Raw genomic sequence first — 24841 nt, 5'->3', positions numbered from 1 at the left:
TGTCCATTGATGTGAGTGGGGTGTTAAAGTCTCCTGCTATTATTGTTTTCCTATCAATTTCTCCTTTTATGTCCATTAGTATTTATTGTAGGTATCTGGGTGCTCCTATATCAAGGGCATATATATTGATGATTGTAATATCCTCTTCTTGAATGGATCTTTTTATCATTAAATAGCGTCTTCCTTTGTCTGTCTTTGTCTTTCTTTATGGCTTTCATTTCAAAATCTATTTTGTCTGATATGAGTATTGCAACTCCTGCTTTCCTGTGTTTTCCATTGGCATGAAGTATCTTTTCCCATCCCCTCACTTTTAATCTATGTGTATCCTTTGCCCTAAGGTGAGTCTCTTGTTGACAGTATATTGTAGGCTCTTGCTTTTTTATCCAGTCTGTCACTCTGTGTCTTTTGATTGGAGCATGCAGTCCATTGATATTTAAGGTAATTATTGAAAGATATGTATTTATTGCCATTTTAAACCTTGTTTTCCAGTTGATTCTGTTTCTCCTTTCTTCCTTTCTTTTTTTATGCTTGAGTACTTTTCTTTTTAGTTTTTGTAAATGTAATGTTTGGTTTTGATTTGTAGTTGCCCTGTTGTTTTAAGTATGTTAACCCCTTCCTATATCTGCTTGCTTTAGCCTGATAGTCATATAAGCTCAAACACATTATTTAAAAAAAAAAAAGAATCTATATTTTCTTACTTTCCTTCCCCACATTCTATGATTTTTAAATTTTTTTTTAGTATCTCTGTGTTTGTCCTTTTGCTGTTCCCTGTGTTTATCATCACTTTTACAGTATGTTTTTTTTCCCCCTCTTTTAGATCTGTATGCTGGTTTATTTAAGTGATTGCTTTCCAGTTGTGGTTTCCTCTATCCTATTTCTTCTTACTTCTTTTTTTATTTAGAGAAGCCCTTTCAGTATATCTTTTAGAATGGGTTTGGTATTGCTGTACTCTTTTAGTTTTGTTTGTTGGAGAAATTATTTTATTTTATTTTTATTTTTTTATATTCCCACTGTACAGCAAGGGGGTCAGGTTATCCTTACATGTATACATTACAATTACATTTTTCCCCCAGCCTTTCTTCTGTTGCAACATGAGTATCTAGACAAAGTTCTCAATGCTATTCAGCAGGATCTCCTTGTAAATCTATTCTAAGTTGTGTCTGATAAGCCCAAGCTCCCGATCCCTCCCACTCCCTCCCCCTCCCCCTCCCATCAGGCAGCCACAAGTCTCTTCTCCAAGTCCATGATTTTCTTTTCTGTGGAGATGTTCATTTGTGCTGGATATTAGATTCCAGTTATAAGTGATATCATATGGTATTTGTCTTTGTCTTTCTGGCTCATTTCACTCAGTATGAGGTTCTCTAGCTCCATCCATGATGCTGCAAATGGCATTATGTCATTCTTTTTTATGGCTGAGTAGTATTCCATTGTGTATATAGACCACCTCTTCCGAATCCAATCATCTGTCGATGGACATTTGGGTTGTTTCCATGTCCTGGCTATTGTGAAGAGTGCTGCAATGAACATGCGGGTGCACGTGTCTCTTTTAAGTAGAGTTTTGTCCAGATAGATGCCCAAGAGTGGGATTGCGGGGTCATATGGAAGTTCTATGTATAGATTTCTAAGGTATCTCCAAACTGTTCTCCATAGTGGCTGTACCAGTTTACATTCCCACCAACAGTGTAGGAGGGTTCCCTTTTCTGTTGGAGAAATTCTTTATTTCCCCTTCTATTTTAAATGATATTCATGCTAGATAAGAGTATGCTAGGCTGCAATTTTTTTCCTTTCAGAACTTTATATATATAGTGCCACTCCCTTCTGGCCTGTAGTGTTTCTGTAGAGGAAGCAGCTGATAACCTTATGGGAGTTCCCTTATAATTAACACTTTGTTTTTCTCTTGCTGCCTTTAGAATCCTCTTTTTACCTTTAACTTTTGCCAATTTTATTATAATATGTCTTGTTGTGGTCCTATTTGGGTTCAACTTATTTGGGGCCCTCTCTGCTTCCTGTTTCTTGATATCAGTTTCCTTTAGATTTGGAAAAATTTCAGATGTAATTTCTTCAAATATATTTTCAATCCCCCCCTTTTTTTTCTTCTCCTTCTGGAATTCCTATTATGTGTATATTATCCCATAGATCTCTTATATTGCTTTTGTGTTTTTTCATTTGGTTTTCTGTCTGCTGTCCTGATTGGGTGATTTCCATTATTTTATCTTCCTAGTCACTAATTCATTCCTCTGCATTATTCATTCTGCTCTTTAGGGCCCTTAGCTCAGTTCGTGTCTCTAAAAATGAATTTTCTAATTTTTGTATATTCTTCCCTATATCTTCTAGTTTCTTTCTAAAGGAATCTGCGTTACCATTCATATCTGCTCCTAATTCCTTGATATTCAGCCTTAATTCCTTCAGTATTTTTCCTGTCTCCCTTTTGAACTCAATGTCTTCAGACTGCAGAGGTCTGTTTTGTTGTTTGCTGCTGCATGTGGATTCTGTTCCTTTAACTTGGGATGGTTTCTGAGCTTCTCCATTTGCTTATGTTTTTCTTCTTTCTGTGAGTTTAAGGAAGCCAAACTGTAGTCTTTGAGGGCTACTTCTATGCAAGAGCACCCTTTTGTATTTTGTGGGGGATTACTATTTATTTTTGGCATGGGAGTTTGAATATTTGCTGTCTCTTTCTTTGGTGTGAGCAGGCTGTTATCCTCAGTGTGCTGAGTGTGTTTCTGGGGAGAAGGAGGCAATGGGTAGGGCTAGTAGTCAGTGCCTGGTTGCTGGGCTCTTAATAGCAGCAAGGACCTGCAGGAAGGTGGCACAAGATACTCCTAGTTTCAGGGCCCTAGGAAGTGGTGATGAGTCTTAGGCAGATTTACAAGGTGCCCAGAACATTTGGCAGTGGCAGTAGCAGGTTGTGTGAGTTCCCAGGGGAGTGAGAGCAACAACAGGTCATGCTCAAATGCAATGCCCTCCTCTGAGGTGATTGGAGCCCGAAGTGGTGACTGTTCAGGATGCCTATTGGCAGCAGGCCACACCCACCTCTGGAGTCAGCGATAACTGTGGTGCTTTGCTCCTGCCACCTGCGGACCATGCAGGAAGCACCCTGTCTTACTTAGTCCACATAGAAGGTGCTGCACAGGCTGCTCCTAGGTGTAGGATCCTGGGAAGTGAGACAGATCAAGCGTGTGGGCACTACCTAGAGAGTTCAGCAGTGGGAGCATCAGGGCCAGTGTGCTCCCAGGGGTGCAAGAATAACAACAGGTGGTGTTTGGTCACAATGCCCTCCTCTATGGTGCCCTTGAGGTGATTGGGGCCACGAATGGTGCTTATTTAAGGACCCTTAGTGGTGGCATGCCAGGCCCACCTCTGGAGTCAGAGATGACTGCAGTGGTTTGCCCCTGCCACCTGTATACCACACCCGAAGCACCTATCATGCTTAGCCCCCACAGGAGGTGTTGCACCAGCTGCTCCTAGTTGTCAGTTTCTGGGAAGGGACAGTGATAAAGTGACTGGGCACTGCCCAGAGCTTTTGGTAGTGGCAGCAGCAGGGCAGGTGTGCTCTCAGGGGGATGAGAGCAATAACGTGTGGTGCTTGGTTGCAGTGCCTTCTTTTTTTGCCAACTCCTGAGGTGACAGGGACCACAGGTGGAGCCCACTCACAGGCCCCCAGTGGTGGCAGGCCACGCCTCCCTCTCACCTCTGAAATGACCACCAAGGTCCATTCCTGCTGCCTGTAGATCACACAAGAGGCACCACGTTGCACTTAGCCCCCTTCTGCCCTTAGCCCACATAAGAGGTGCCCAGCCACCTATAGCCTGCACCAGAAGCACCCAGTCTTCTGTAGCCTGAGCAAGGGACCTCTAGCCACCCATAGGCGGCACCAGAGTTGACCCACCCTCTGAGAACCCATGCATGCATGCACAGGGAGATTCCTATGGTGGTCTACCCCTCCTGCTCTCACCATCCCCAGCAATGGTGCCTTGCTTCTCCCGTGGGCCCAGACCTTCTCCCAGGTTCCCTCTGCCCTGGCATTCCACTCCCCAGTCAGAAACACACCACTCCCCCACCCAAGGCACAGCGCTCCTTAGCCCCTTAGGCTGTTCCCACACAGTCAACCCTAGTCCTCTCCCCAAGACTGACCTCCAGAGCCTAAGTCTCGGTGCCCAGCCCCTGCCCAAGCATCTCAGGCCATGGTGTCCAGGTGGTGGTGCAGATGATCTGTGCGGCTCTCACTCTACTTTGCCCTCCTCAGTCCAGCTGCTGTGCTTTTCTCAGCGACTCTGAGATCCTTCTGTCTCAGCTGATCTCCTGGTTGGTTAGATGGCTTCCCAGGGTGTGGGTTCCTTTTCTTCTTCACAGCTCCCTCTCAGGAACGCTAGTCCTGTCCTGATTCCTTCTCTCTCTCTCTCTTTCTTTCTTTTGTTCTACCCAGTTATATCAAGAGTTTCTTGCCCTTTTGGGGGGTTTAAATTCTTCTGCCAGCGTTCAATAGATGTTCTGTGTGAGTGGTTTTACATGTAGACTTTTTTTTTTTTTTTTGCTTTATAGGGCCGTACTTGCGACATATGGAGGTTCCCAGGCTAGGGGGGTCGAATTGGAGCTACAGCTGCCCGCCTACACCACAGCCACAGCAATACAGGAGTCAAGCTGGGTCTGCAACCTATGCCACAGCTCACAGCAACAGAGTGGGGTCAGGGATCGAACCTGCCACCTCATGGGTCCTAGTTGGATTTGTTTCCGCTGCATCATGACGGGAACTCCAAGATGTGTTTTTTGATGTGTTTGTGGGAGAAGGTGAATGTGATGTCTTACATCTCTGCCATCTTGGTCCGCCCCCCTAACCTATACTTTTTTAATATTTTTGTGTTTGGTTCTAGGTTTGTCATCAGAGGAGTTGGAGAATGTGCCTACCTGAATGACATTGGAGTTAGTAGTGCCAGGACCTACACAGATAGGAATTGGATTTGTAGTAAGCCAAACAATTATTTCTCCATGTACCCACTTACTTCAAGAAATTTTTAGGAAATTTCATACACCTAAGAGAGAGGTGCATTGTAAATTGGTATACACAGTTGCTGCTGCTCTGTTGTTAGGTTTACCAAAAATATTCCCAATCTTCATTTATAACATTTGTTGACAGCAAAAAGGCAAGCTATCCTTGACGGATATGATTCAGGAATTTGGAAGAGCATGAGTCTAAATTAAATAGGTGTTAAATAATCGGTTGATATTTATATTTTGAACCCAGTCAATATGAATGAGTTCCTCCTTTTCTATACAGATAGACCTTTATTTGCACACATGAGACCATAAAAATGACCATGATAGCTGAAACTATGCAGAGTGATTTTAATAACCAATGAGGAAAGTTACAAATGGTACCTTGTTACAGATGGTTAGCACATTCAAAATCCTCTTATTGTCAGTTACAAATATATGAGGAAATTTAGGAGTTCCCGTCATGGCGCAGTGGTTAATGAATCCGACTAGAAACCATGAGGTTGTGGGTTCGGTCCCTGCCCTTGCTCAGTGGGTTGAGGATCCGGCGTTGCCGTGAGCTGTGGTGTAGGTTGCAGACGCGGCTCGGATCCCGCGTTGCTGTGGCTCTGGCTTAGGCCAGCGGCTACAGCTCGATTCGACCCCTAGCCTGGGAACCTCCATATGCCGTGGGAGCGGCCCAAAGAAATAGCAAAAAGACAAAAAACAAAACAAAACAAAACAAAACAAAAAAACAAATATATGAGGAAATTTAAAAAGTACTAAGACTAATATTTATTTTGGACTCTGTATTTTAAAACATTGAAAACACTGAAAAAGTGCTTTTTACACATTATAAGTGTTTAGGTTTCAGATTACAGTGAGCTCAAAAAATAGTGTACCTCTGTACAAATACCCATCTTTACTCTACCCTTTATTGGATTTAAAAATCCTCTGCTTTTGAGGAGTGGATAAAGAAGATGTAGTACATATACACATTGGAATATTACTCATATACACATTGGAATATTCCAATGTGTATATGTAGTACATATATACACATTGGAATATTACTCATGTTGGCATTTGCAGCAACATGAAAGGACCTATAAATGATCATGCTAAGTGAAGTTAGTGAGACACCAACATCACATGCTATCACTGACATGCGGCATCTAAAACAAGGACACAGTGAACTTCTTTGAAGAACAGATACTGACCCACAGACTTTGAATAACTTATGTTTTCCAAAGGAGACAGGTTGGAGAGTTGGGGGAATGGGCTGGGGGTTGGGATGGAAATACTGTAAAATTGGGTTGTTGTGACTGTTGTACAACTATAAATGTAAGAAAACTCATTGAGTAATTTAAAATAAAAAAAAAAATAAACATCCTATAATTTAATCCCAATTAAATCCCAAATAGTTAATTACCTCAACTCTAGGCATTTGATGCCCCAATCTCAGAACTATTGATAGATGACTGAGTTTTAGAAACAAAATGTCTTAACTTTTTAGAGCATCAGCTACACTGTGCTGATGAGTCCCAAAAAGGATGAAATGGCAATTTACAATGCACCTCTCCTCTCTCTATACTTTAATTTCTTTCGTTTCATTGGAATTTTTTGTATGTTATATATTGTATCTCTGTGCTACATATATTTGAAACCGTGTGCTTGATGTCTTTTGCCTTATAATCCATTTTGCATTAGGTTTTCTAAGAGGCAGGAACTAAGTCTAGTTCACTTCTACATCCTTGCAGATCAGCACAGTATGCCAAGTATAGGATGCGTTTCTAACATAGCTGTGGATATGCCTTCACGACCATGAAATTCTACTCTCTTTCCTTAGTTTCTGCTAACTTTCTCCTGAAGAAAGTTAAGTTTCCACAGGAATATGGAAACTTAAAAAAAAAATTATATTGATAAACTGGATGTGACAAATGAAATTTGAGTCAAACAGTTACCCTGACGGACCTACTCTTCTTTTACAAACGAGTTCACAAGCCATCTATCTAAAGCACGGATTCCATTTCTTTTTTCTTTTTTTTTTAAATTATTTATTATTATTTTTTTTTCCCACTGTACAGCAAGGGGGTCAGGTTATCCTTACATGTATACATTACAATTACATTTTTCCCCCAAGGATTCCGTTTCTTATAAGGTGTGACCCTGATGTATTATAAAGCCCCTCAAAGCAGAGTTTCTTCATATGAGAAATAAATATAAGATTACCAGTTTTACTGGTTTAAGTCCAGAGGAGAGAAGAGATAAAAGTCTCTTGCCCATAGACCTGACTCCACAGTAAATATTTAGTAAATTGTTTTTCTCCCATTATTATGGTATGGAAATAAAAGTAAAAATAACAGCAAGTGTTTTCCCACCCATGTGGGAACACCTACGTGGTGTGAAGTTCATTGACATTTCCTGTCACCATTAGAAAATCATCTAATGTGTCAGTGGAAATTCATGCTCGTTTGTATTAATAATTCAAAGCTCAGGTAGGAAACATTTCTTCATAGGAACAAGTCTACAGAAGTATTTGGCCTATCATACAGAAAAAAATCTGCATAGTTGGGGACTTACCTATTCTTCCACTTTAAATTCATTCTGATTCATTCTTTGCATGGTCACCAAAGCCATCACGCTAATCCACAGTATGATTAGGTCACTTCTTTGAATAAAATCTGTGAATGACTTCTTTACTTTCAGCATACAACCCAAACTCCTGATGGTAATCAAGGCCATATAATATAATTATGTCATTACTTTCTTTTCAGTCTTTTTTCTTACATCATTTTGTCTAACATCTCTCCTCCACCTCCAATTTGACACCAAAAAACAATTTAAAAAAAAGAACTTATATACCAAATAATTTCTCTGCTAGTGTACAGCACCTCAGCTTGTGGAGATGTTTCAGGCCACTTGTCAGACCAGATCTTGTATGGAAACTCCATGGTGTTCATGCCCATTGGAAATAATATGACTCTTTAGCAACTCTAGAAGCCACCAAGGCATAGCTATTCCTGAGTAGTTGGAGTTCTAGCCACATCAGCAGCTACAGTTTCAAAGAGCTAAAGTCCAGTGTGGAGGATGAAGACTCTAATGGAACAGATCAACTTTGGATGTGGCGAGTTAACAGAGAGCCATAACCATAGAGGTGTACTTGGTTGGCTCATCTTTAGTCTTAAAGTAATCATCACCTCCCAGGGATGTGCTTTCTGGTTTTACTGGATGGCTTTCTGTGTTTTCATAGCAGTTATTGCCCCAATCTAAAGCTCATTCTATTGTGTTGCAATTACTTCACCAGTTTTCTCATTGCTGCCTGTAGAGAGAAACTACAATGACTTGTCCTTCCTTTTGTTGTCAGTGCTTTGTGTGATCCCTGGCAGATGGTGAACTGTAATTACTGTTTATTCTATCAGATGGTGAACTGTAATTACTGTTTATTCTATCAGATGGTGAACTGTAATTACTGTTTATTCTATCAGATGGTGAACTGTAATTACTGTTTATTCTATGAGGCAATCTCTTTGATTACTATATGCTCTACATATAGATATGCATCTCTGTGTATATACATTATATATAGTAAACATTTTTTTCTGTTGTGTATGCAAATCATATTTGCTCATAATAGTCTGTGTCCAATTTGTTTAAAAAGATATGTAATTCTCCGATATCATAGTGATACTGGAAAGATGGTGCCGGAATCCGGGTTCTTGTTCACAGCAGTCGAAGAATAAACTTTGAGAACACACAGGCAACAGCAAGCAAAGTCTTTATTAAAGAAAAGCAAATAGCGCCCCCCCTTCTCTATTGTCCTTTAGGGGTTTTTATCTCTTAAAGGTGGGGAGGGGTACCAATGTGGGGTCCAGAAAGATGTGGTTTTTCTCTCATTGGCCTTGCTCTATTGCCTCTATCAGTCCCTGTCCAGTAGGGGTTTTAGGGTTGGAAATGTCCCATAAGTTTTATGGTTTCTTTGTCCTTTTCTTTCCTTAGATTAAGTCACCTTTCCTTTCATTCCTTTTTTATCAGTTGAGGAGTGGGCTAGAGATTCGCATTTCCTGCAGTCAACAACATCAGTGGGGAATTTGCATTTCCTATAATAAAACAAGGCCTGTGGAGGTGTTACTCCCTGGAGCCCCTTAAGCCACAAAGATTAATCAATATCCATATCAAAAGAATGTATGGGAGCCCCTGCTCCTACACTAACTTCCCCAGTTAATATTCTGCCTCAATGGATATACTGAATTGTTTTCTGAGTGTCTTGGCTTTAATGTAAGGAAAATGTACTTAAAAAAAAAAAAAAACCTCTCCTGAAAATAACTTGGAAACATTTTGTCCTTCACTTGTCATTTGCACAGTGAGGCCAAAGAAACTGAAATGTCAGGATGGAGCAGAGAAGGGTTTATTGTAGGGCCATGTGAGGAGATGGGTGGTTCATGCCCCCAAAGTATCCTGAACTCCTTGAACCAAATTGTAAGGTATTTTTAAAAGCCAGGTAGAGCAGGGGTCGGGGGGTCGGGGGGGGTCACAGGATAAACTATCAGCTTGTGCACACTTCTTTGATTGATTGATGGTGAGGGAACAAGGTGGTATCACAGGGGTTAACATTCTCAGTCTTAAGGTTCCAGGGGACCTGGGGGCTATGTTCTAGTGGTCCTCAAGGACTGAACTTCTTCCTTTTGGTTGGGGAGATTTTCACATTTATAAAACAACTCAGGAAGTATGCATCAGATACTGTTAACTAGGTTATAAGGCAAAGGAAGTGGAGGAAGAGCCTGCCCCAGAAAGCACAATAGGGTCTTACTTGCTTACAATTTGAGATAGAGTATCTATTTTAAACACAACAATGAAGCAACTTATGCTTAAGCACCTTCAAGGTCATGGTTTTTTGTTTTGTTTTTGTTTTTTTGTTTGTTTGTTTGTGGAGGTTCCCAGGCTAGGGGTCTAATCCTAAGCCAGAGCCACAGCAACACAGGGTCCGAGCCGAGTCTGTGATCTACACCACAGCTCACGGCAACACCAGATCCTTAACCCACTGAGCGAGGTCAGGGATTGAACTTGTAACCTCATGGTTCCTAGTCAGATTCGTTTCTGCTGTGCCACGATGGGAACTCCAAGGTCATTTTTTATTGTACTAGTGTTCTGATTATGAAATACATAAACTGGAAATCTATTTCAGTGTGTGTTCATTGGAAAGGAATCTAGGATGTCTGTACAGCTGCTATTTTTCAATCTGAGAAATAAATTTAGTGCCAATAAATCTTTTCAGTGGGAATCCCTATGGAGGATACTATAGTTTGCAAACTGGGTACTTTTAGTATTCCCACCAGAGCTAGAATTGGATGTCTGGTCCTTCTCAGGATATAATGTAATAACCAGAGAGAGCACTGAGACCTCACAAGTGGAGATAATAAAAAAACAGATGGAAAGCAAGAAATAGAAAAATGCAAAGTAGTAAAAATGGAAAAGAAGAGAAGCCAGGCCCAAAGAAAGATTAGATTAGATTTATTGCAACAGGAGTTCCTATGGAAAATGTGGATGGGACCACAATTTCCTGCAGGACAAACTGGTGGAGACCCATCTGTCCCTCATGTTCATCTGGAAATAATAGGAGTTACTAACACAAGGGATAACCAGGGGAGAATTTTAAAAGATGCTAAGATGAGGGTGAGAAATAAAACATTGCCTGCCATATCAGTAAACAAAGGATGCTGGATTCATCAGCATTGCAGCCACCTTGAGCCAGTGAACTAAGGAAGGAAACAAAGAATACAGGCCACTCTCAGCCTTTAGATTGCAGGTGAGCCCTGAGTGAATTCAGATGTGTGAAAACACAGGATATTGGCCCTAGAAAGCTGAGGTGCAGATTGAAGGAAAGATTTCAGTGAGCCTAGACCTTGCATTGTCCCATACTTAGAAAAGTGCTAAATTCCTTAGCTTTAGATATCTAGTTTTCAGTTACTAACAGTAATTTTTTCTTCCTACCACAAACCATGATGACCAAAATAACACTGGAAAAGCTCTGAAAATTAGGCTCATTGGAATCATAGATCACAAAAGTAGGGCAGGATATTCACATTAAGGAGTTTCCTGGTGGCTTAACAGGTTAAAGATCTACAGCATGCCCCAGGAGCAGCCAAAAAAAAAAAAAAAGAAGTGTTCCTCTCGTGGCTCTGTGGTTAATGAACCCAACTAGTGTCCATGAGGATGCAGGTTCGACTGCTGGCCTTTCTCAGTGGGTTAAGGATCTGGCATTGCCATGAGCTGTGGTGTAGGTTGCAGACAAGGCTCAGATCCTGAGTTGCTGTGGCTGTGGTGTAGGCTAGCAGCTACAGGTCTGATTTGATTCTACCCCTAGGCTGGGAACCTCCATTTGCCATGGGTGTGGCCCTAAAAAGACAAAAGACAAATAAAAGAACATGCACAGTAAATCAAAATGGGATGACTACCTGCTAAAATAAAAATTAATAAAATAAAAAATATTATGTCCAAACAAAATAGTCAAAATGTCTAGGAGAGAATAGAATAGAAAATCATCCACACTACCAAGAACCAGGGAAGTAAGTTGATAAAAATTCTAAGTATTAAAATTAGGAATGGGGGAAACACCTCAATTCAATAAAAAGTTTCAAAAAACTTACAGCTAACCTCATATTTAATGATGAAAGGCTAAATGATTTCTCCCTAATCCCAGGAAAAAGGTAATTATTTCCTCTCACCACCAGTATTCAAAGCCATAATGATAGGGATGGAATAGGATAGTTACTATTACATAGGTAGTTGTGGAAGTCCCAATAAGGGACCATAAGACAGAGTGGGAAGCCTAGGAAATTTTGGGAGATGACTGTAAGTCAATTATTGCTCAAGAAAGCCATCAGAGGGAGGCAGGCTTCCTTGACTAGTGGAGATATGTCTCAGGTCATTGGGTGGGGGATGGAGTGAGGCCTGCATTCAGGTTCAGACCTAGGGCTGGAATTTTAGGACCACCCTTCTGCTGATTTGAATAAGCACCATGATGGTCCTAGTTTGACCTTATCAGGTCAAATACTCTCTTACCGGATACCAAGGAGGAGCTACTACTCCAAAAAAGGAAGAGGCAGTCTTTTCCCATCCCCACTCCCCTTGCATTATAAAACTGCAGCCCACCTAATCCTCAGGGCAGAGCCTCCTTGCCCGCCTGCTTGCACCTCCAATAAGCGACCTATCTTAATAAATCTAGTTCTTGCCTATCACTTTGCCTCTCACTGAATTTCTTCTGAGCTGAGACACAATGAACCTGAACCTCAGTAAGTCCAGACACCAAACCTGAACCTCAGTAAGTCCAGACACTGGGTGAGTTATTGTAACTTAAAAACCATGGGTTCAAGTCCCAATCTGGGTTTAGGCTGTCTTCAAGTCCCAGCATATGGGTTTGAGTCCCAGCATGTGGATTCAAATCCCAATCTGGGTTCTGGTTAGGGTCACGCTATTAGTGCTGTCAGTTCCAGCAGTGAAAGTTCTATTAATGCAGTAAGATAAATTTTAAAATAAAATAATAATATATACTATTATTATTATTTTAAATAATAATAAGATTAGAACGAAGATTAGAAAGAAATCTGCCTTTATTTGAAGGTCCCAAGATTGTTTAAGTAGAACCCCCCAAAATATAACGAAGAAAAAAACCTTTCAGAATGAATGAGTCAATTAATAAAAGATTGCAGGATACAAGTTCAACACACAAACACTAATCACTTGCTATATACTAACAACATACAGAAAAAAATGAAAAACTTAATAGTATCTATACTCATTCAGTAGAAAGTGAAATACTTATGTACAAAATTAAAACATTCAGGATGTGAACACTAAAATTTTAAAGTGCTGATGTAAAAAGAATGAAAACCTAGATAAATGGGATGCACACTCTGTTTATAGATTTGAAAACTTACAGTAAATAGATCAGTTCTTTCCAAAGTGATCTATAAGGTTAATGCAATTGTTGCCAAAACTCAGCCTCTGTCCACCAGAGAGGAATAGAAACGTGGAGACAGAGTTTTGGGCAAAAGAGAACCAAATAGCTTTTATTGGTTTGCCAGGCAAGGGAGGCAGCAGAGGCTGATGTTTAAAGACTGTGCCCCCCTTTAGGGAAGGATTGCAGGGATTTTTAAAGTCTAAAAAGAGAAAAACAGGGTTTCATGTAAGAAAAAGTATTGGGGCAAACATGCATTCTTCTTTCTTTGGGGGAATCTTAGTCATTGAACCTGGCTTAGAAGAGCTGGGCATGAGCTTGTTGGTGGTCTTCTGGTTTATTGCCTAGAATAACAGTACTTGAGAAAAGGGAATATTGATCAGAGATTAGAACAAACTAGGAAAGTTTCTGAAAAATATCATCATCTTCTAAGCCTAAATAAGATCCTGCTGTGTAGCACTGGGAACCATGTCTAGTCACTTATGATGGAGCATGATAATGTGCAAAAATAGAATGTGTACATGTATGTGCAACTGGGTCACCATGCTGCACAGTAGAAAAAAAAATTGTATTGGGGAAATACCTATTTAAAAAATAATAATAATAACAAAAACAACCCTTAAAAATAAGAAAAAAAAGAAAAGAATTCAACTCATATAAAACACTGTCTACTGGAAAACAAAAACAAAAAAATATGTAGTTGAACATCAAAAGGTTACTGCTAATCACAAAAAACATACATATCACTGATATTAGTGCTTTTCTGTGTGGGAAAATGTGAATCTGGGCTTATTAAAATTATTCTTTTTTTTTTTTGTCTTTTTGCCTTTTCTAGGGCCACTCCTGTGGCATATGGAGGTTCCCAGGCTAGCAGTCAAATCAGGGCTGTAGCCACCGGCTTACGTCAGAGCCAGAGCAACGCGGGATCCAAGCTGCCTCTATGACCTACACCACAGCTCATGGTAACACCAGATCCTTAACCCATTGAGCAAGGCCAGGGATTGAACCTGAAACCTCATGTTTTCGTTAACCACTGCGCCACGACAGAAACTCCAAGACAGGACATAGTTTTGAGGCATTAGCCTGCTGTGGCCTGCTTTACCTGGCAAAGCAATAAAGCTGTTCTTTCTGCTTCACCCAAAACTCTGTCTCTGAGATTTAATTGGTCATGGTATACAGAGGCTGGTTTTGGCTGCCTTTGTTTCACACATACCCGGGATCAGATCATGGAGCCTCGCCACCAGGCTTTATATTCTCACGAATGGAATTAATTAATAATTGATTACTGTGTTGCTTTTGAATTAGTGTGTCATGGAGGGAAAGAAGAGTCCAGAACCTCCTGTTCTGACTCTTGACAGTTTCTTTTAAAACTAAAACCTCATCTCTATTTGTAATAGCCAAAACCCATAAAGAACCAGATGTCCTGCGATGGGTGAATGAATAGACAAATGCTATTACAACCACACGAAGGAATTCTACTCAGCCATATAAAAGGAATGAATTGTTGATACATGGAACAACTTGGTTGAATCAAGGTTAAGTCAAAAAGCCAATCACAAAAGTTTACATACTATGTGATTTCATTTTCATGACATTCTTGAAATGCAAAAATTGTAGAGAGGAAGACCTGGGGCTAGGGATGGGTGAAGGGAGAGAAAAGGGGAGTGTGGCTGTAAAAGAGAAGATACAAGACGGATCTATGTGATGGTGGAATAGTTGTGTATCCTGACTATGTTATGCCATTTTCTTGGTTGTGATTTCATACTGCTGTTTTTAAGATGTTACCAATGGGGGACACAGGATAGAGAAGACATAGGATCTTTGAAATATTTCTCACAACTGCATGTGACTCTATAATGACCTGAATTTTTTTTTATTGAAAATTATTTTCATTTATTTTTTGGCCCCACCTGTATTTTTTGTTTGTTTGTTTGTTTTGTTTTTTTGCTATTTCTTGGGCGGCTCCCATGGCATATGGAGATTCCCAGGCTAGGGGTCTCATCAGAGCTGTAGCCACCGGCCTACACACCAGAGCCATAGCAACGCAGGATCTGAGCCGCGTCTGCAACCTACACCACAGCTCATGGCAATGCCGGATCGTTAACCCACTCAGCAAGGGCAGGGACCGAACCCGCAACCTCATGGGTCCTAGTCGGATTCGTTAACCACTGCACCACGACGGGAACTCCCACACCTGTGTTTTGAAGCTCCTGGGCCAGGGACTGAACCTGGCCTCTAGGAACTCCCTGAAAAAAAATTTTTTTTAAGTTGACTTTTAAAATAATGGTACTGAATCAGGTCCAGCTGCTCAACACTCCAAAACTCAATATTCAAGGGAGGCAAATGTTGGGGGAAAGGAAAGCTGCTCTTCATCAGAGTGCCAGCAGTCTGGGATGAGGGTGGACACAGTGTGCCTCTAAAACCACCACCAAAGATTCTGCTCAGCCATGAGAGGGTTTTTGTCCTTTTGCCTTTTCTAGGGCCGCTCCCACAGCACATGGATGTTCCCAGGCTAGGGGTCTAATCGGAGCTGTAGTTGCTGGCCTACGCCACAGCCATGAGGGATCTGAGCCGTGTCTGTCACCTACACCTCAGCTCACGGCAACACCGGATCCTTAACCCACTGAGCAAGGCCAGGGACCGAACCCGCAACCGCCATGATAGTTTTGAAGATGAAAAAGTGAAGTTTTTTCAGTTATTCATTGAGATGGGAGTCAGAGTCCTCTACTCGGGACAGGCTGGTCGACTTCTTGTGGACTTTGTTTTGATGCGATCTTGTTCACACAGTTTGTTCCTGAGGTCACGAAAAAGGAAGTTAGGGGAAAAGTCTGGTTACCTGCTAAATTTCTTATTTCTCATTTCTACTTTTTTGATCTACAAAAAGGATCAATAGGTTAGGCAAAAGATTGTGTGATGAAAAGATTTGAAAAGTGTGCTAGGGCCAGATATGTACACAGCATGGGGTGACTCATTTGAGGTTAGTGACAAGTCAGAAAAAACCAGCAGATACCTCTATCTGAGATGAAGTATTTCCTGCAAAAACTGTGTATGGTAAAATCTCTATTAGATGAAGCAAAAAACCAGGCCACCCCTTTCATGCACGTAGAGTCAGAACAAGCTACCTAATTTGCAGGGTCAAGTGCAAAATTTAAAATGTGGAGTGCTTTGTTGAAAAATTATTAATAATTCCAAGACATTGATGGCAGGGCATTAAGGCAAGTAGGGGGTCCTTTTCAGCATGGAGAACTGTGCTATTGGATCGTCTGCATGTCCAACCAGCTGATCTTTCACACAGAATCATTTTTGAGCCTAGTCACAATTCCCCACTGACTGTTCATGCTCTGTGTTTTTGCTTCTTGAAGAGTGTACTTTTCTCTACTGAGCTACCTAATAGTATCGCTTTCCTTAGCGTGCCTCACTTATTTCTCTGAGATCCTTTTCATGATGCACTAGGATGAAATATATCATTTCTGCTATGCTTGAAGAGACACTAGTATTCAGAGTATTTAAACCCAGGCACTGGTCAATCAGAATAATCTCTTGCAAGTGTACACTTAGCGGGCACATCTTTATCTGAGCCTTGGGAAAAAAAAAAAAAAAAAAGGTTGATTCTCCAGATTAAAGCTTCACCAGGAAGATTTTAGGTACTAAAGTACATAACATTTCCTTAGGCAAGTATGAATAACTATAACTGAGCAAGATCTATAAAACCTTCCTGGGACATACACTGATGCAGGCACCTCATACACCTAAGAGAAAAGATATATGCCAGGAGTTCCCACTGTTGCGCAGTGGAAATGAATCCAACTAGTATCCATGAGGACGTGGGTTCGATCCCTGGCCTTGCTCAGCAGGCTAAGGATCCGGGGTTGCCATGAACTGTGATGTAGGTCACAGACACAGCTTGGATCCCCCATTGCTGTGGCTGTGGTTTAGGCTAGTGGCTGCAGCTACGATTTTACCCCTAGCCTGGAAACCTCCATATGCCACAAGGGCAGTCCTAAAAAGTAAATAGATACATATATTTCCTTCTGTGTCTTCTAGAAACGACCAGTTTAAAAAATAGCTTAGAGCCCTTCCTTGTGCTTCCCTTCCCTGGCTTAATTGCACCCTAAACACAACTACCCATGAGCTACAGATTAGGCGCCCTGAGTACAACTGTCTCTGGGTCAAAGATTATAAGCACATGATTTTTTTTAAAGGGACTTTCCTAGATTGTTCTAATCTCTGATGAATATGTGCTTTTGGCAAGTACTTTTCATTTAGGAAAAATCAAGATATGATAACCCAGAAGACCACGGGTATCATGCTGAGATCACATGACCCCAGCTTTAATGACTAACATTCTCCCAACGAATGCATATTTGTCCTCCCCCTGATTGTTATCGGGAACCCTGTTTTTCTCCTTTTTACTGTAAAACTCCCTACAATTCTTTCAGTCTTTAAGGCATTAGCCTGCCGTGGCCTCCTTTGCCTGGCAAAGCAATAAAAACTTTCTTCTCCTTCCCCCCAAACTCTGTCTCTGAGTTTCTATTCCACAGTGGCGGACAGAGGCCAAGTTGTTTTGGCAACAACGCCTTCCGCCTCGTCCTCAGCCTACCTCTTGTTTGTGGAAAAGCTATGGTCTCCGAGGCCTCTCCTGAGTCACAAAAGTCTGGCTCAAGACCTAATGATTGAAAGAATGTAAACATGCAGTGATAACTACAAAAAAGTAGCAGTTGGTCCAAGAGAACTGGTACCAAATGGGGTCAAATGGGAATAAATTTGCATGAACTTTTGCCGGGAGTGAGCTCATTTGTACAATTCCATATCATTGATTATATTACTTTTATATGAATCACTTGAGACAGTCATTGCTATTGAGTGATGGTTAATTTGAAGGAGCTTTTTCTTCTCTTTTTCCCATTCAGTAAATTAGCCATATGGCAGTCACAGAACCTTCAATTCCTCTCTGAAGTAGGAACATACTAGATGTTCCTAGTATATTATATACCTGGATAACAGTATCTAATGCACATTTCCTGAGTTGTTTTATAGATACTAAAATCTCCACCAAATGGAAGACATTAACTACTTGAAGTTTATGAGCATTTAGCACCCAGACCTACTGGAAACGCGGATTCATAGTGGTAAGCCCCATGAACCCGCCCTGTGACCTCACTATCAAGCATTGTGCCTGATAAATGCTTGGCCTTTAAAATGCTTTCCTGAAAAAGCATTTTTTTTAAGGGACTTTCCTAGATTGTTCTAATCTCTGATGAATACGTCCTTTTGGCAAGTATTTGTCTTTTAGGAAAAATCAAGATATGATAACCCAGAAGACCACGGGTATCATGCTGAGATCACATGACCCCAGCCTTTAAAATGCTTTCCTGAAACCCATCAGGGAGTTTGGGTTCTTTGAGCATTAGCAGCTCCAGACCCCTTGTCTGGCACCTACAATAAACATTGTACTTTCCTCCCTCCATAATGTGGTATTTATAGATTGACTATATGCATATGGGCCAGCAGACCCAAGTTTGGTTGGGTAACATTATTGGTAGCTGAATAATAAGTATGCTGACAGCTGAAGTTGTTTGAATATTTTTACCTAAATCTTGGATTTTCTCCTTCTGTGTATACCTATCACCATAGATTGTGAGAGGATTTAACTAATAGGCTGAGATAATTTATATAATAAATTACCAAACTTTGTGGTCTAAAACCAACCCAAATTATTATATTGTAGTTCTGAAAGTCAGTGGTTAAAAATGGATCTTATTGAGCAAAAGTCAAGGTATTGGTAGAGCCAGGTTCCTTCTGGAGAGCACAGTGCAGAAGCTGTTTCCTTGTCCTTCACAGCTTCTAGAGGTGACCTGCAATCCTCAGCTGTGGCCTTTTGCTCCATCTTCAAAGCCAATAGCATAACATCTTCACATGTCTCTCTGACTGTGACACTATTGCTTTTATTGCTGAAATATCAGCTGCCTCTCTACACCGATGCCAAATAGAAACATGGAGACAGAGTTGGAGGAAACAGAAAATGTAGTTTAATTGCCAGGCAAAAAGGACTGTGCCCGCCTTGGAGGGGGTACTGAGGAGTCTTACCGTGTTCAAGGACCGGGGTGTGATCAGCTCCTGGATATTTCCCTGACTGGTTGGTGGTGAGGTAACTGGGAGTCAGCAGCATCAGCCTTCTGGTTCCAAGGGTCTAGCGTCTATGTGCTTGTGGGTAGCATCCAGTTAACTTCTTCTGCCCAGTGGGGGCTTTAGCACCTGCAAAACAACTTCAAGGACATGGCTTAGAATATTACCTATAATCCTTTTTTTTTTGTATTTTTTTCCATTTTCTTGGACCACTCCTGTGGCATATGGAGGTTCCCAGGCTGGGGTCCAATCGGAGCTGCAGCCACCGGCCTACGTCACAGCCACAGCAATGTGGGATCCAAGCCGCATCTGTGACCTACACCACAGCTCACAGCAACACTGGATCTTTAACCCACTGAGCAAGGCCAGGGATCGAACCTGCAACCTCATGGTTCCTAGTCGGATTCGTTAACCCCTGAGCCACGATGGGAACTCCTATCTAAAATCCTTGAAGAAGAACTAATTAAAGTCCTTGACTTTGTGAAGTGGTTCAACTACTAATCTGTCTTGCTTGGTGGTGTTCCTTTTTCTTTGTATTTTCTCACTTGTCTGATTAAATTGATTCTCTGACTAAAGTTTTTCTATAGATTAAAAGGCAGGTGGACGACTCGAGTGGGGATGCACTCTGGGAAGCCCTCACAGCATTCTGCTCAGTTACACTTTCCTCTAAGAAGGAGCCATGTGATTAAATTAGGCCCACCCAGCTAATCCAGGATAATCTCCCCATCTCAAGATTGTCCATTTAGCTACATTTTCAAAGACTCTTTTTAATTTTTTTTTTCATGTAAGGTAACATATCCACAGGTTTGTAGGGTTAGAACACCACATATTTGGGGGGAACCACTGTTCTGTCTACCACATATATGTAAAGTCAAGCAACTACCAGGCTAAAGACGTGTTATTTTATTTGGCTTATTTTGCTCCAAAGACTGTGTTATTTTTCCATCTCTCTCCTCAAATGCATTCCTCTTTCATTAAATACATCTACTATCCATTCTGTTGTCAAAGGCAGAAAGGCCCAAGGGGACTGTGGGCAGTGGTCAAATGGGAATACATGTGTATGAGCTATTGCTGTCAGTGAGCTCATTTGGGTAATTTCATATGGTTGATTATATTACTTTTATATGAGTCGCTTGAGACAGTCTCTTCTATTGAGTGACGTAGTGACTGCCTCAAGAGACTTTGAAGGGGCTTTTTCTTCTCTTTTCACATCCAGTCAATGAGTCACTCATTTCTGTCTTCTAAATATTGGTCCAATGAAAAAGGGTTTTTCTTTTGGAAAAGAAAAATAAATTCCCTTTTCCTCAGTGGAATTAAAATAACTCTCTGTGCTCTCTCTCCCCTCACATGGCAACTCCCTAAACACCATGTAAAACCACTACTGTATCTTATGTGTGGTATCAGCTATCAGATACAGGTCTTCATAAGTTAACAGGGATATGGGTTAGGATATCTAAATCCACACAGTATAACAAAAAGCCCTTGTGTTCATGAGAAAGTTATTTTCTCATACGTCTCCTTTCATGACTTGTGCTCAAGCCATCTTAAAAGTCAGGAGGTTTCCTAACTACATGACAGAGTTTCTTTTCTTTGGGCATAAATTAATGCAAGTGTCCTTCAACTGGAACACTTCTCCTTCCATCTCAAACACCTCACTTTTTCTCTTAGCTATCTCCTATTCAGTTCTTCAGTTTGCATATTTATTAAACATTTCCTTGGGAAAATGTCCCCGGGGTAAGTACCTCATTACGTGCTCTCATAATCATTCCTTTCGCTGCCTTTTGCACCTTGTCATAATGAATCATATACACCCACTTAACTTTTCAATTTCCTGAAAGAGACCGTAGGTTTTCATTCTCCAGCACTCGCAACTGACTTTGCATGGTGATTCAAAGGTATGAAGCTTCAAAAATATGTACCAAAATGGTAAATGATTGACAATATCATTGCGACTCCACTCAGCTTTCAGTTTTCTTAAAGAGGGGAATTCTTAGAGAAAGCAGGATGATATGCCTCAGGATTCACACAATCCATCTAATAAGGACATTTACATAGTTTAAAATAGAAATCTAGGATTTTATGCTAACAGACTAACCCAGAAATGTCACATGAGCCAACACTTGACCTTTATTTTTCTTACCTTAATTTCAAACTAATTTCCACATCAAATCATTTAATTGTGGGCTCTTGTCACAACAGTGAACTTAGAACAAGCTTACTTGGTCCCTCTCTCAAAGAGCTCATCTTAAAATAAAAGTAATAATATCAGCCTCATTATCGAGCTGGACCAATTAAATGAGACCTATTGAAATCTTTTCACAGTATTTCTGGATCACAGTGAGTGATAAACTATAGCTTTATGTTTTCGTGCTATGATCAAGATAGTAAAAGTAATGTTATTCGTTCTGTCAGCTGTGTGAGAATTCCAAGAAAACATACAATTTATCAAAATTTACTTCCTTTTCTGTTTAATCAAAAAAAAAAAAGAAAAGAAAAGAAATCAGGAAATAATGTTAAAAGGATAAACCTGAAAGTTTGTATGTACTTCTGTTTATAATAATACAAATTGAGAGAGACCAAGTTGATACTGAGAAGAGCTGGGTACAAACCAAACAAACAAACAAACAAACAAACAAAACAAAAAAACAAAAACAACAACAAAAAAAACCCAGATGTTTCTAAAGGGACTGGAAAGTTTTCAAGGAACTGGAGAAACAGGAGAGAAGTAAGTAAGCATTTGGGGAGTCACTCTTCTCATAGTGGTACCTTGGGGATGGGTTAAGTGCTCAGAATCTGGGCAGACGGCCACACTAGCAGACACTTTCCCAGAAGTGTTAGCACAAGCCCGTGTATGCCCGACACACAGTGAGGCCAAACAAATCAAATCATCAGAGTTTTGAGCAGAGAAAATTTATTGCAGAGCCACGCAAGGAGATGGGTGGCTTATGCCTCCCAAATATCTTGAACTTTCTGAACCAAAATTGCAAAGCATTTTTAAAGGCAAGGGAAGGGAAGGGTATGGTTGGTTGTTGCAAACTTCCTGGTTTAGAAATCCTTTGTTCCTGTCACTGTCCAAGGAGGTCAGGTGGGGCCATTCCTGTCAACCTCTGACAAGATGCATGTTATGATTCAGAGAGGAGCTAAAGCAGACGGTATGATACCCGTTATGATTCAGAGAGGAGCTAAAGCTTCTGTGGCTGTGTTCCTGTGGCTGTCCTGTTCCTGTGGCTCCTGTGGCTCCTGTTCCTGTCACTGTCCAAGGAGGTCAGGGCATGTCATTCCTGTCAACCTCTGACAGGATACAGGTTATGATTCACAGAGGAGCTAAAGCACAGGAAATGTGGGAAGGGCCTGCCCCAGGGAAACCCCATAGGGTCCTGCTAGGGTCAATCTTGAGAACAAGTGTTGGACAAGAAAGGGAATACAAGTTTAGGTAAAGAAGTTAATCACAAACCTGACAGAGATACGCATAGGGTCCTGCTCCGTTTTACCAACAGACACTGCTTTGAGAGTGGCTGGTGGCACCTGAGTCTGACACAGCTACTACATTTTTACTTCCAAATGCATTTCTCTCCTCAATGGCCAAAGTAGATGTTACCATTGATGATTTTAGTGCTTTTCTAGATAAGAGAAGATGCAAGAATTGGGGCTCATAAAATCTTCTCCTGAAACTATCTAGCTATCTGAAGGCTGGTTCTATCAGTTCTTCTGAACGCACAGAGTGCCTCATTCCTGATACCCACCCTGAATTCCCTTCAGGGGGTGTTGAAGGTCAGCGACTGCAGTGGCTAGTGACCAAAATCCTTGTAGAGGCAGATGACAAGTGCCAAATTTTAGTTGTCAGGGCCCCTTTAGTGTCATAAACTTGACCATGGTTTGGGGGGCCTTTCATCCCATGGTGCCAGGAGTTCTCATTCCCAAGTCAGGTGAACATTGCTTTGACAGGCCACTCAGTGTGTTATTACTGGACTAGGCCTTATTTAATAGTGGAGAGGAGTTCCCGTCGTGACTCAGTGGTTAAGGAATCTGACTAGGAACCATGAGGTTTCAGGTTCGATCCCTGGCCTCGCTCAGTGGGTTAAGGATCTGGTGTTGCTGTGAGCTGTGGTGTAGGTTGCAGACGCAGCTCGGATCCTGTGTTGCTGTGGCTCTGGCGTAGGCCAGTGACTACATCTCCGATTCAACCCCTAGCCTGGAAACCTCCATGTGCTGCAGGAGCGGCCAAGGATATGGCAAAAAGACAAAAAGACAAAAAAAAAAAAAAAGCAAAAAAACTCTAGACCACTTATCTTACAAGTCTTTTATGGTTCAGGAAAATAGTCCTTCTTGTTGTTTCTTCCCATATCCAGAGTTACACAATTACAATCATGGATCTCATATGCAACTATGTATTATCAGAGGCTCAGTCACACATTTGTCAATGCAAGAAGCAACAATTTTCTAAAACAGGCAATATGTCATAAGTTTTTGCAAATATCTCCTGGCTTCAGAGAGGATGTTTTAATTTCTTCTTTCCTGTAGCTATTCATGGGTGGGCTGGATTAGAATGTTCTCTGTGAGCTGAACAAAGTTATTTTAGTTTAGAGTCAAGCTTGGGGGGGGGGGCAGGTTCCCTGAAATGGGCAATTATGTATACTATGAGCTGTACAAAGGTTAAAGGAAAAGAAACAGATATAATATGGAATCTGATTTGTTATTCCCTACTACAATTCCCCACTGTCCATGTCCATTTCACAGTCTTGTGGGAAAAGGGGTGATGGTCTTTCTGGCTACTTCCTGCTGAACTGGGGTGATAAGGGGTGATTGTGGAACAGAGCTCATCAGCCTTGGACTGGGACTGTTTCTTAGAATCTTTAGTAAATAGCACAATTATCTTTTCTTTTTTTTTTTCTTTCTTCTTCTTCTTTTTTTTATGGCCATAACCATGGCATATGCAGGTTCCAAGGCTAGGGGTCCCAATTGGAGCTGTAGCCACTGGCCTATGCCACAGCCACAACAATGCAGGATCCAAGCCGAATCTGTGACCTATATCACAGCTCACAGCAATGCTGGATCCTTAACCCACTGAGCGAGGCCAGAGATTGAACCCGCATCCTCATGGATGCTAGTCAGGTACGTTAACCGCTGAGCCATGATGGGAACTCCTCTCTTTCCTTCTTTATCTACAATTATTAGAACCTGACTTAGCTCTGTTGTCATCTAGTTTGTAATTGAACATAGGCTTTTGGTCCCAGTTCCCATACCTATTAATTTTCTAACTGCATCATAATTATACTGAGTTCTTATTATGTTCTACTGAATAAGATCAAACAAGTAGCTTGACTCACTCTGCTCCAGCTATGAGGAAGGAGCCGTCTGGGAGATGGGCCTCAAAACAGTAAATGCAAGTCCGCAATTAAGAGAGTTGTAATTTAATATCCATTGAAATAGTTTCTTCCTCTCTAAAAAATACCTTCATTTTAAAATCAAACAGGAGTTCCCATTGTGGCTTAGCGGAAATGAACCTGACTAGCATCCAGGAGGATGCAGGGTAGATCCCTGGCCTTGCTCAATGGGTTAAGGATCAGGCATTGCCATGAGGTGTGGTATATGTCACAGACGTGGCTTGGATCCCACATCTGTGGCCGTGGGGTAGGCCGGCAGTTGTGAGTCTGATTCAACCCTTAGCCTGGGAAACACCATATGCCACAGATTAGGCCTGAAAAGCAAACAAACAAACAAAAAATAATTCCTTCTCTTGTTAATGTCATGTGTTAATTTTATAATCAATCCTTCTCTTGTTAATGTCAT

At 41.1% G+C, this 24841-nt stretch overlaps 1 protein-coding gene across 7 annotated transcripts in view; it reads left to right on the top strand.

Annotated features, from left to right (window-relative positions):
- Positions 1–24841, top strand: part of CLEC2D (C-type lectin domain family 2 member D) — a 66140-nt gene that overhangs the window by 28703 nt on the left and 12596 nt on the right. For 6 of the 7 annotated variants that reach the window (XR_007135881.1, XM_047787584.1, XM_047787580.1 and 3 more), the window contains one exon: positions 4869–4960. Coding sequence is in view for 6 of the 7 variants with exons in the window: in XM_047787584.1 (XP_047643540.1) it covers positions 4869–4960 (92 nt within the window). In the remaining variant the exon portion in view is untranslated. Of the gene's footprint in view, positions 1–4868; positions 4961–14322; positions 14808–24841 lie in introns of those variants that run through there. The other variant, XM_047787583.1, reaches the window with a different exon arrangement.

The sequence above is a fragment of the Phacochoerus africanus genome, chromosome 7 (genome assembly GCF_016906955.1).
Source record: "Phacochoerus africanus isolate WHEZ1 chromosome 7, ROS_Pafr_v1, whole genome shotgun sequence".
In the NCBI taxonomy this organism is placed as follows: domain Eukaryota; kingdom Metazoa; phylum Chordata; class Mammalia; order Artiodactyla; family Suidae; genus Phacochoerus; species Phacochoerus africanus.
This window is presented reverse-complemented; position numbering and strand designations above follow the sequence as displayed.